The 10,980-nt window shown below is 47.0% G+C and overlaps 4 protein-coding genes across 6 annotated transcripts in view; 3 read left to right on the top strand and 1 right to left on the bottom strand.

The window, feature by feature from the left end:
* Window positions 1–3,743, top strand: part of LOC136193387 (uncharacterized) — a 36,279-nt gene extending 32,536 nt beyond the window's left edge. The window contains exons 9-17 of the mRNA XM_065982280.1: window positions 58–223; window positions 282–375; window positions 433–667; window positions 722–2,378; window positions 2,429–2,567; window positions 2,628–2,764; window positions 2,820–2,908; window positions 2,969–3,228; window positions 3,294–3,743. Coding sequence (XP_065838352.1) covers window positions 58–223; window positions 282–375; window positions 433–667; window positions 722–2,378; window positions 2,429–2,567; window positions 2,628–2,764; window positions 2,820–2,908; window positions 2,969–3,228; window positions 3,294–3,593 — 3,077 coding nt within the window. The 3' untranslated portion in view covers window positions 3,594–3,743. The remainder of the gene's footprint in view (window positions 1–57; window positions 224–281; window positions 376–432; window positions 668–721; window positions 2,379–2,428; window positions 2,568–2,627; window positions 2,765–2,819; window positions 2,909–2,968; window positions 3,229–3,293) is intronic.
* Window positions 3,744–3,820: 77 nt separating this feature from the next.
* Window positions 3,821–6,916, top strand: LOC136193403 (UBX domain-containing protein 11-like). Of its 3 annotated transcripts, none has more exons than XR_010671325.1 (17): window positions 3,821–3,895; window positions 3,948–3,991; window positions 4,052–4,096; window positions 4,150–4,247; window positions 4,301–4,355; window positions 4,406–4,479; window positions 4,531–4,636; window positions 4,694–4,758; window positions 4,808–4,876; window positions 4,933–5,022; window positions 5,075–5,152; window positions 5,207–5,333; window positions 5,381–5,484; window positions 5,537–5,659; window positions 5,720–5,787; window positions 5,839–6,018; window positions 6,077–6,916. XR_010671325.1 is itself a non-coding variant. In XM_065982297.1 (16 exons), the coding sequence occupies exons 1-16, from the start codon at window positions 3,822–3,824 to the stop codon at window positions 5,954–5,956; spliced, it is 1,338 nt and encodes a 445-aa protein (XP_065838369.1). In that variant the 5' UTR covers window position 3,821; the 3' UTR covers window positions 5,957–6,916. The 3 variants fall into 3 exon arrangements, 1 of the variants encoding a protein (XP_065838369.1); XR_010671326.1 differs by having other exon boundaries at window positions 5,839–6,022; XM_065982297.1 differs by having other exon boundaries at window positions 5,839–6,916.
* On the bottom strand, window positions 5,846–7,232 carry LOC136193409 (coiled-coil domain-containing protein 89-like). The gene has a single exon (XM_065982304.1). The coding sequence runs from the start codon at window positions 7,088–7,090 to the stop codon at window positions 6,056–6,058; it is 1,035 nt and encodes a 344-aa protein (XP_065838376.1). The 5' UTR covers window positions 7,091–7,232; the 3' UTR covers window positions 5,846–6,055.
* An 11-nt stretch (window positions 7,233–7,243) lies between these two features.
* Window positions 7,244–10,865, top strand: LOC136193397 (translocation protein SEC63 homolog). Its single transcript, XM_065982291.1, has 20 exons — window positions 7,244–7,404; window positions 7,454–7,526; window positions 7,576–7,690; window positions 7,740–7,855; window positions 7,939–8,059; window positions 8,110–8,160; window positions 8,224–8,332; window positions 8,395–8,489; window positions 8,546–8,681; window positions 8,744–8,893; window positions 8,953–9,104; window positions 9,159–9,211; window positions 9,263–9,408; window positions 9,462–9,544; window positions 9,614–9,688; window positions 9,735–9,854; window positions 9,904–10,263; window positions 10,316–10,414; window positions 10,478–10,582; window positions 10,639–10,865. The coding sequence occupies exons 1-20, from the start codon at window positions 7,284–7,286 to the stop codon at window positions 10,789–10,791; spliced, it is 2,433 nt and encodes an 810-aa protein (XP_065838363.1). The 5' UTR covers window positions 7,244–7,283; the 3' UTR covers window positions 10,792–10,865.
* The last annotated feature ends 115 nt before the right edge of the window (window positions 10,866–10,980 follow it).

The following is a 10,980-nucleotide window of genomic DNA, read 5'->3' as shown; positions in this document are numbered from 1 at the left end:
GTAAGGCACATGCTTTTTAAAGAAGGCTTAATAGAAGTGTTTTTTTCTGTTTTGCAGATGTCAAAGATACAAATGCGCTTCTACACATTCAGAAGAAACTCGATGAATCGGAAGTCGAAAAGCATGTGACCCAAGCGCCGCAACAATTGTGCACTATCTCGTTCGTTGTGGCTGACTTTCCCGGTTCGTCAAGAAATATTTTGTTCCGAGGACTTCTGAATGAGTAAGTGACGAGGTTAGATTGGGCGTAGCGCATAGAATAATTTACACTTTCCGCACAGCCTACGAGACTCGTTGAACGCTGGACGAAGTTTGGATAACCAGGCTGTTTCTTCGTCTGATCGAGATGGAGTAGGAAACGGAAGATCAGGAAAAGTAAGCAACTTGTTTTCTTGTCTCTGCGTGCTTTAATTTTTCCAATTACCACCATAGGTTTACGTTGAGGAGGATAGAGTTGCCTATTTCCATGCAACAAGCGATCAGGGCAACTTCATTAACACTGCCGTTTTCAATAGAAAAGAAATAAGTTCGGCGATTCACATTTGGGGCTTTCCTGCCTCTCTCGCATACTTCACGAGACCGTCTCTCGTCTCCGATTTCGAACCTACGGAACAGACCGACGGCTTTACTTGTTCTAGCGACAAGTCTACTGCCCTTCAAGTTACAAGTAAACGAACGTTTTTCCACCCGAAGGTCCTTCTTAACTTCTTTAATATAACAGGTTCTTGCAGCAAAATTTACGTCAGCGGCGATGAAACGGAGTCCTCCGAAAGGGTGACCATCTCGGTAGCGCTTGATGGATCGTCGAATCCAATTGCAACCATCAACGCCAGAGCCTGGATGCCGGACAACGTTCGCCTTTCGATCAGCGATCGCACTCTTTCTCGGGTCAATGGGTGGTTCAATGATGCCAAGTGCACGTTGCCTCAATACCAACGAGCTCGTTTCGAAGTTCACGCTACCTTCAGCTACGCGCCGTCGTCACCGAGATTTGATGCCGATGTCACATCGTTCGTTGATCGCGTCTTCAGTTTCAACGACAGTATTGCGACACTGAAGGACGGTCTCATTGTAGGAATTTCGCCAGGATCGACCGACATTATCGTGGAGGACTATCAGAAACAGCGATTCGACTCCGTACCCATAGTCGTGACGTCCACGCCGGTCGATGCCATAAAGCTCGACGTTCAAATTCGCGGTGCCATCATCATAGAATCTGAATACACGACTCCGCGTCCGCCGCTTAGCAGTCAAACGGTCTTCTTAACAGCGCAGCGAGAACTGTTCTTTCAAGGCAAAATAGCCGATGTCAGCATCGCCGCACTTTTTGGCGACGGCGCACGAATGCTCGTGTCTCGCTCGGAAGTCATAATCGAATCTCTCAACAATTCGGTCGTCGATGTACGCGAGTCATCAGACGGCGCACAGGTGATAGCGGTGGACAGCGGTCGCGGCGAGTTTGTTAACGCTACGTGGACAACATGCAATACGACCATCGCAGTCGGTTTGGGATTAGTCGACGTTGCAATCAACGTCAACAAACCGGTGTTCGTCGAAGAGAGGTATGAAAAGGAGCTGCCAGAAGATAGTCCAATTGGAACGACGATAGCCACCGTTCAAGCGAAAGACGCCGATAGCGGCGGCGCAATTCACTCCGACGTCCAATATCGCATCGTGTCCGGAAATGACGAGAAGAAATTCGAGATTTCGCCGTCGACGGGAGTCGTTCGAACGATCGCTTCTCTCGATCGAGAGACGACGGACGAATACGTTCTTGTCATCGAAGCGACCGATCAAGCGCAGCGCGACGAAGAGCAGCAACGTCTGAATCAGAACGAAACGACGACGGACGCCTCCGGCAGCGCGAACGGCGTAGACGGCGCGACGGAAATCTCCGCGCCAGATCAAACTCGAATCTACATTCGCGTTCTCGACGTCAACGACATCGTTCCGAAATGCCATTCCGACAACGAAGAACGCGTGAGAATTGTCAAGACTCTTCCCGTCGGTTCGTACGTGACGACTGTCAATGCCGTCGACGGAGACTCTGGCAGTTACGGCGTTGTTTCGTACGCTATTACAGGCGGAGACGAAAATAATCGTTTTGCGGTCAATACGTCGTCCGGCGTCGTCACAGTGGCGAGAAATCTTACCTCGTCGCGGACGCTGGTCGTTGAGGCGCGCGACGGTGGAAATTTGTCGTCACCTTGCGTTGTTACCATTGATGTTCTCGGTACTGATCTTCTGGTCATGGCCCCGATTTGTGAGATGACCAAAGACCGGTTTGAAGAAGAAAGGGACAGTTTTATTGGTCGTCTGGGCGATATTCTTGGACTGAAGATAGTCGTCACTCGGTCAGATGTTGAAGAAAATGGCTGGTAAGTGCATTCTATATTGTTGTTGCTTTTAGTAAGCATTTGTGTACTAGTCTGTGGTTGGAGTTTGCTGGTGAAGACACAAGCAACGACGTGTATTTGTCGGGAGAGGAGCTCGTTGAGCAAATCCTTTCGAAAAGAGAGGACATCGCTGGTTTCAGGCAGGAATTCGGATATGGTCTCATTCTTGAAGTGAGTTACTGATGTTCCTTTAATTAAAGCAATGGCTTACGGGTTTTTTCCTACGTACAGGATCTTCGCACTGTCATTCCAGGAGAGGTTAAAATCGATTCGAATCCTTTCCCAATTTGGGCGATCATTCTCATCGTTGTCGTCGTTGTTTTGATTATCATCATTCCTATAATATTCGTCATTCGATACAGGCGACAGTAAGTTTTGCCTAATCGACATCGTGATCAGAGAGACTCATACGTTGAAATGTAGATCGCAAGTCGCAAAGGAACAGCGCCGACTCAACGAAGAATCAGAAAAGATTGGACTGCGAGATTTGGATGGACTTCATGCCCCTCCAGGTAAAGAGGAAAACAGATTGATGTGTAAAATAGTCTTAGTTAACTGCTTCTATTCCGCAGGTGATGACAAAATCGTCGTCGGTGGCGTTTTCGATCCAGAACTGGGAGAAGCGAGGCTTTTCAAGACGACGACCCGCGAAGAGATGATCGACACGGGTCACGAAAATGTGCAGAGGCGCGTGAAAACGATAACGGAAGATACGAAAGTCATGGGCAAAGACGATCCCAACGATCTCGAGATGGAAATGAAGACAGTGACGAGAAAATTGGGCCGACACGACTGGGAAGTCCAGCCCGACAATCCTCTTTACGCGTCTCAGGTCAGTTGCATGAACCGTACGCTACTGTACCTGCAACTTACCCTGCGTTTTTTTCCTTCTTTTAGGAGTATCTCAGTGATTTCAACAATCCTCTGTACGATTCTCCGACTCCTCCCTTTCAGGAGTCCGCTCGCGCTGGCGTCCCCGCCACTTCACCGGACGTTGACGACATAGACGAGCACTCCTTGCTCGTTCCGGCTGAGAAATTAGCTCGTGGCGGTCGTCAGCGTAGCCAGTCCGGCAAACGCGAACCGGGAAAAGATGAAATGGCGATCAGTGAAGGTTTTCTCGACTATTTGGGAGGAGAGTCGTCAAAAGGCGAAGACAAGGACGATTTCGAAGCAATTAAGGACACAACCCTTTGAAATGTGACCCATGCACGACAAAGAATAATTAGTATGTTAGATTGTCTGAAGTAGAAACGATGTGTTTTTGGTTCGTTATTTTATTGTGCTTTCTCTAGTTGTTCTCATTATGCATGTCTGCTGATAAGAAATATATGTACTGAATATCGATTTGTTCTCCACTTATCCATGGTTCTGCATTCGCGCGCACGTGGGTGGAGGTGTTTACTAGCGTGCGTGAGGTTTGTTATGAGTTCGCCTGAATCAAGCCTAAAGAAGACGAAAAAGCTTCCGATATCTCCAAGGAAGACTTTAGATGACCGGTAAGATATCGTTTTGAATAAAAAGCCCGTTCCTTTGTAAGAACTTTTACAGCAAGAGGGCCATTCCGTACAGGAGCAGTCCTTTGGCGTTGAAAAGTAGGAAATAAAGACTCGGAGAAGCACTCTAAGCAGGAGAAGTAACGTTGGCATCGACAGGTTCTGACGTACTGCCTCTGGCGGTGAAAGAATCCGACCGTCAAAGTACTAATTTACAATGAAGCGAGCCCGTTTTAGTTTGAGGCTTTTCTGTGCAGCGACTCCGTCTGATGAAGAGTTTATTGGTTCAATGGCGAGACGATTGGGGGTTCTCGAGAGACAACTGATTGACAAAGGAAAAGAGCTAATTGGAAAGGTATTCTCGGTATTGTTGCCTAACATTGGTGGTATTATTATTATTTCGCGTAGGACGAAAAAATAAGAGAGCTGGAAGAAAAACTGTCTTACATGCGAATGGCATCTGGTAAGAAATTTCACGGCTGTTTGTTGATGTGGACAGTCTGGTTGTCTCAGCGCCAGCTAATCAGCAGATCACAGAGTTACAGGAAAAATGCAGAGCACTCCAAAAACAAGTTCAAGACATGGAGGCAAGTCTGGCACTGATGATGATGATTGCATATGAGACATAGAAGAGATAGAACTTTCTTGCGGACTACGGAATGATTTGGGTTGGAGATGAAGACGGAGAAGATGACGATGATAGCGTCACTGATGCTTCTAGTGAAAGAAATATGTGGAATCCAGGTACACATAATAGCTTGTTAAGTAGATTAATTAATTAAGGCGCAGTTCCGATCTTAGCATCGTCAATCGCCAAAGAAAGCGAGTTCTGCATGAATTTCAATTTAGCAGCTAAGAACATTGAGGCAAGATTGAAGCATCTTCTATGTCGCAGCTCCAAGGTCTTTTCTATAGGAGCTGAATGCTTTAGCTGGTGAAGGAGTGGCTCAAGTAGCTCATACGACCGGAGGAGCTAAGCTTAAGGTACGCGAAATTGTCTACTCACTCGCCGTCTCGTGCGAAATTGCTCTCTCATTCAGTTTCCGGATCCTATTTCCTTGACTCTTTACCAAAACGGCTTCGTCATGTTCGCTGGGCCATTTCGGCCTTATAGTGACCCCACAGCTCAAGTAAATAATCATATCCTATAGGGGATACGCTTGCTATCAAATTTCATTCTAGAAGTGCATGCAGGATATCATGGACGGTTATTTTCCGTCTGAACTGCAGCAACGATATCCCGATGGCACTCCTTTTGCTGTATACAGTAGAAGAAATTGTGCTCTCGCGTCTTTTTTTGATTGATTTATTTAGTTGACTGATAGACGAGAAGAAGTGTATCAGGATAGACGTCATCAGACGTCTTTTCCCGGCGCTGGAAGGAGTTTGCAAGGGGATAGGCAATTGTCTTCTGTCGAGTTCAGCGAAGCAAAGTCTCATGGTACACGTTACCGTTTGTCAATCCGTACTATAGATTCTGCCGTCTAGGTTCTCCAGTTTCCACTGAACAGTTTTTAAGAAGACTTCCCAAGGCTGTCGTAAGGAAAGGAAAAGTGATTGACGTGCGATCTGAAATTGCTGAGCACGTTAAAGTACACGATTAGCAAACGGAGAAGACCAGCCAGTTTAAGATAGTTTCTTTAGTGCTCAGGAAAAACCGGTAGCACCACTCTGGTCGAGACTCCTATAGTTGGTGAAATTCGGAGTCAACACAGCCTCACAAAGGACGTAACCACGCTGAGAGTGAAATCTGAGACTGGAGATCAGGTGCACAGTGGTAGAAGGTCTGCAAATGAGAGATAGGGTAGCATTTCCTCCTTACTGTAGACTTATCTCATAAAGATGAGATACGATGACACAATAAGCGACTTACGAAAGTACATCAATAACCACAGGTATGCAAGAGTAAATACGTTTTAGGCCTGAAAACACTGTTTGTCTGGCAGAGGATATTCTTGTATTTACGAAATAAGATCGGCCTTTCCTAATCGTCTGTACGACAACGAAGATGATACCCTATCGAAATGCGGCCTCGTGCCCAATGCGGCACTTTACCTCAAATAATAACGAACTATTGTTCTGCAGTGATTCTGACAAGATCAAACTAACACGTATCAACTAACTTTGTGAGTAAGAGAAGGCACTAGTACATTCTAATATAAACTATTTTAACAAGTGCCTTAGTTTGGAATTCAGTTCTCTCTCCTTATTGAGGAGTTGCGCGGAGTGTTTCTTATAAGCGTCGTACTCCCGTCGCAGACCGTCGAGTTTGCCTTCGGTCGCTGCAACCGTTTCCCGAAGTCGCATCACCTGCTCATCCCTATTCACCAAAGCAACCTGATCGCTAAAACGTCTCTCCAGCGCCGTCATCTTCAACGAGAGACGCTCGTTCTCCTTGGCAAGACGATCGACGCAGCTCTCCTTTTCCCTCAACAAACAATCCTTTTCCGTCACGAGCGCACCCAGTCGCACCCGCTCGGCGCGCTCGTTCTCCACAACGACGTCGCTCTTCCTCGCCTCGTCGCACAAGGACTCGATCCTCGACCGAGATTCGACTCGCTCTCGTTCAAATCTACGACGTTCGTCGTCGAGCTCTCGCACGAGCTCGTCGACTCGTCTCTCGTAACGATCGCTCTCGACTCTCCCCTTTCGCTCGATTTCGACGGTACGCGCGTCGGCGAGGCGACATCGTTCGTCGAGAGTCGTCACGTGGGATTCCAATTGACGTATCATTTCGTCTCGTTCCTGCAAACGTCCGGAAAAGAGCGTCTGATTTTCGGCGAGCAATCGGCTGTTTTCGTCGCGCAATTTTGCATTCATTCCCTTGTATTCGTCCTTCAGCTCGATCATCTGCTCGTGATTCGAATTCAAGTCGAAAAAGCGCTTTTCCATCAATTCCTTTCGCTCGCGCTCCTCGCGTAACGATTTTCGTAGTCGTTCGCCGTCCGTTTCGAGCGTCGCGCACTTCGTCTCGAGCGTCGATAGCTGCGTTTGAAAGTCCTCGGATCGTCGTTTGAGAAGCGATATCAGTTCGGATTGCTGATCGACGCGCGATCGTAGGACATCGGCGTCGTTCGCGCTCGTCGACGAAGCCAATTTGAGCACGTCGTCGCATTTCTTTTCCAAGAACGCGTTCTCCTCTTTGCGATTTAGCCAAACGATTTGTCGCACGTCTCTAGGCGACCGCGATCCGGACATTACAATGTCGTGTTACGGCAGCTCGCAGCGAGTGGTAGGAGAAAGCTAGAGGTGAATTCGTCCGACGATTACTTGTCTGCAATCATTTTGCAGCGTAAAATGTCACAAAGCGATCGCGCTGCCTACCAACAAGCACCAAAACGATAACGCTAGGCATGCGCAGCGCCATTGCCGTAACTGTAGCGATCTACCCATGGGAAGGCAATTTGAGTACGACGAAACCGGCGTAGCAGCCGTCTATTTCTTCGTATGCTTTCTCGCCGTTCTTCTTCTCCCTATCACCTACGTGCTGTGGCCCATTTCAAAGCGGAAAGGTTCGTCCGGAGACTTTTTGTTCGCGTACACGTGGGAACGATCTCCTAGACTCGTCTTTTCCGTCGTCGACTAGCAAAGGAAAGCAGACCCAACAACCATCAAGATCGATCAGCCTATGGAAGTGAGTAGAACTCGAAAGATGGATAAAATAGCTAATTCGACGTTGCCAGGAGCGTGGTCTTGGCGTTGGGCTGGTCGTTCCTGGCCTTTCTCGTCTACCGGGCAACAACGATGGAAGTCGAAACGGTCGAATTCGATCCTTTTGAAATTTTGGAAATCAACAGGGTACAGTAGTAAACAGAGGGAGGAGGTGCGATATCACCTTTTTGCGCAGGACGCGTCTCCGGCAAAAATTCGGCAGCAATATCGAAGGCTCAGCCTGAAATATCATCCAGACAAAGAGGACGGCGATCCGGAACGCTTCATGCTTATAACCAAAGCTCACGCAACGTATGTGTCGCTTATGCAGTAGAGACTCAATGATAGATACGTACATATAGATAGAGCTGGTATGTCATTGCCTTTACTTGCAGGCTTACTGATGAAGAGGCACGAAAAAATTGGGAACTCTATGGTCATCCAGATGGCCCTGGAGCCGTTCGCTTTGGCATAGCGCTACCGTCGTGGATTGTAGAAAAGGAGAACTCCTTTTGGGTAATTCCAATCAGATTTTTAAAAGAGAATTTCTATTGTCTCTATATTAGTTTCTGATGGCTTACGTCATTGGCATAGTAATCGTTTTACCTCTTGTTGTGGTTAGTACATCTCTTCTCTACATGTATGGCACTTGAATTTAAGAAAGCTTGGATCTTCTTTAGGGTTGCTGGTGGTACAACAAAATTAAATTCAGCGGCGACGATATTTTACTGGACACCCAAAACCTCTATAGATATTACTTGGGAACAAGTTCTTGGCTTACAACAAAGCGTACGCTTTCCTTCTTTCTGAATAACTGCATCTCTATTAGGTGACGCTCTTTTCCTTACCAGGTCTCGTGATGATCGTTGGCGCCTCATTTGAATTTTGGAGAAGATTTAATAAAGAAATCATGGAACGTCCAGATGACAATGACTTTATTCCACGGGTACATTCAGTCATTTGTCTATCCATCTACCTTCATTTTTTTGTCTTTCGCTTTAGCTAATTAAAAAACTCGGAAATCTGAACGAGAAAAATAGGGAATCGGTGATCTGTCTTCCGCACAGTCTCAAAACGCGAACCCTACTTCACGCTCACTTTTCAAGAGAACCTTTGCCAACGAAAGGACTCGAAGCTGGTAATAACGTCGATTAAGTATTATTAGTGTTACGCATCAAATCACATGGGGAATTATTGTAGATCTCAAATACATTTTGCGGAAATGCCCATCACTTATCAAAGAACTCGTGACAGTAGCGTCTCTTTTGACCTTGTATTATCAAGGCCAGGACGAGAGGAAAAACCACAAGAAGCAAAGGATAAACAAGAAGGAGAAAAGACGAAGAGAATGTAGGAGAGATCACATTAAAATACGAAATGAACTGCGTAATAGACTACGTTTTGCACAGTCAAGCCGCCGGGTATTCCTGCTATTGAAGGCTGCATCAAATTGTCGCAGATGGTAGTCCAGGCCATGTGGGATCAGTCTCGAATGGGCCATCCACTCCTCATGCTCCCTTATGTCACGGAAAGAACGTTAAAATTGTCAGCCGGTCGAAAGGTACGTTAATTAATTAAGAGACTTGGGAGATTTTGGACGAGGAAACGTTCTTAGTCTCGCGTTCAATCGGTGAAAGACTTTCTCGCTTTACCGGACGCTAGGAGAAGGTGATGCTGTGCCGGTTGTGCGAGTCGTTGATTCTGAATGTGTCGATTCAGAGAACTTCTGGAGGACGCGTTGGCTGACGATCTCGACGAAAATCTCACCGACGAACAGTACAAGCTTTCTATTGAGGAACGATACAACGAAATTCTTGCAATTTGCGGTTCGTATCCGAATCTTGACATTGACGTCGCGGTCAAAGGTGAGTCGATTGCCGCAGTGATAGCAATAGACTGGCTTTACCTCGTCTCTTAGTACTCGGAGAAGAGGAGAACGAGTACGTCACGACGAATTCCTACATAACATTGAAAATTACGATAGAGAGAAAGAGCTGTCAGGTTGGAGAATCACTCTGATTGAACCTAATTAGAGTATCTATCTATCTATCTATCTATGTACGCGCTCAGGATTTGATTCGTTGCGAAGATGAAGAGGAGGAAAGGGAACCGACGCCTGGCGTCGAAGACGTTGATAAGGAAAAGGTACGATGCATTATATCTTTCGTGCCGTTTTGCATTCTTCAAATAGACTTTGAGCAAAGCGAGTAGACCTTGGGAGAAGAATAAAAAGAAGAAAGGTAAAAAGGCAAAGCCTGCGGTAAAACCGAAGAAAGCGAAGACAAAGAAAGTGGGAGAGAAATCAGAAGACGTAAGTTAGAAAGAAGAACACTCGTTTTTGATCTCACATTCTATTCTAGGCCAGTCAAGCTGTGACTAATAGCATCAAGAACGGAAGCGATTCTGAGCCGGCAAGTGAAGACGAAGAGGGCGTCGCGAAGAGATCGATCGTCGCCAAACGATCGAAAGACGCTCAACCGCTCGAAGACGTTGAGTCCGAGAGCAGCGAAGGCGGCGACGTGGACGAAAATGCAGTGAGAGAAAAAGACTCGGAGGCGACCGCAAACGACGGCGGCGGCGGTGGCGGCGACGGCGAATTCAGCATTTTGGACGACGAAGAGAAATGGCTGGAAATGCAAAAAGACATTCGTCGACAGGAAAAGGTTCTCGTAACGAAATCGACGGAGACGCACGTGTGCTACGCTCCACGTTTTCCGGGGGTACGTTCGTGGCTACGAGAAAAAAGCGTTACCATCGAAGATATTTTCGCAGGAAAAGCACGAGTGGTGGTGGCTCTACGTAATCGACGAGAAAAAGCGTTTACTTCAAAGCGTGCCTAAGCACGTCATGACCCTGAAAGACGTCGAAGAGGTCTGTCGCTTGTTATATATGTACTTTTTGTTACGGATTTGCTTGCCTTTTTCTTTTATGTAGGTTGAAGTGCAGTTTTCTGCGCCTCCTGTTCCTGGTGTGTACACGTACACCGTTTGGTTGAGGTCGGACTGTTACGTTGGCTTTGATCAGTGCGTTCTCCATAAGGTCCGTTTGGATTTTACCCATGTGGCCAGCTGCAAGGAATCTCTCGTTTCTCATAGGTCGAAGTGCATAAGGAGGATAAGGAAAGCAAGGCCGACGTCGGCGACGACGAGGCGACGAATAGCGACGAAGACGCTGACGAGAACGGCGACGAAGACGAGGACGAAGGGATGAGCTTCAGCGAAGACGACGACGACGGTGAGGACGAATGATTATTAAGGCAAGTCGGGTGCACGAGCGAAATCAGATCCGAATATGATCAAAAAAAAGCTTGTCTAAAATCTAACCGGCTGTCTGCACGAGTTTACGCTAGTCGGGTTTCGTGCAGACACTCGTTCGTATACATCGCGTCTTGGGCCCCTCAAATCGTTCCTTTTTTGGAATCTGGCGCGTTCCTTATT

The sequence above is a fragment of the Oscarella lobularis genome, chromosome 11 (assembly GCF_947507565.1).
Source record: "Oscarella lobularis chromosome 11, ooOscLobu1.1, whole genome shotgun sequence".
NCBI lineage: Eukaryota > Metazoa > Porifera > Homoscleromorpha > Homosclerophorida > Oscarellidae > Oscarella > Oscarella lobularis.
Note: the sequence above shows the minus strand (reverse complement) of the source record. Positions and strands in the feature narration are given on the sequence as shown.

What these genes read in the sequence shown, in the direction of transcription:
- LOC136193403 (XM_065982297.1), top strand. Translation starts at nt 3,822, where the DNA reads ATGAGTTCGCCTGAATCAAGCCTAAAGAAGACGAAAAAGCTTCCGATA. An exon ending in CCGATGGCACTCCTTTTGCT is followed by an intron (nt 5,153 to 5,206) that starts GTATACAGTAGA and finishes TGATTTATTTAG; the next exon opens with TTGACTGATAGACGAGAAGA. An exon ending in AATCTGAGACTGGAGATCAG is followed by an intron (nt 5,660 to 5,719) that starts GTGCACAGTGGT and finishes TCCTTACTGTAG; the next exon opens with ACTTATCTCATAAAGATGAG.
- LOC136193409 (XM_065982304.1), bottom strand. Translation starts at nt 7,090, where the DNA reads ATGTCCGGATCGCGGTCGCCTAGAGACGTGCGACAAATCGTTTGGCTA.
- LOC136193397 (XM_065982291.1), top strand. Translation starts at nt 7,284, where the DNA reads ATGGGAAGGCAATTTGAGTACGACGAAACCGGCGTAGCAGCCGTCTAT. An exon ending in GCCCATTTCAAAGCGGAAAG is followed by an intron (nt 7,405 to 7,453) that starts GTTCGTCCGGAG and finishes ACGATCTCCTAG; the next exon opens with ACTCGTCTTTTCCGTCGTCG. An exon ending in CATTGACGTCGCGGTCAAAG is followed by an intron (nt 9,409 to 9,461) that starts GTGAGTCGATTG and finishes CTCGTCTCTTAG; the next exon opens with TACTCGGAGAAGAGGAGAAC.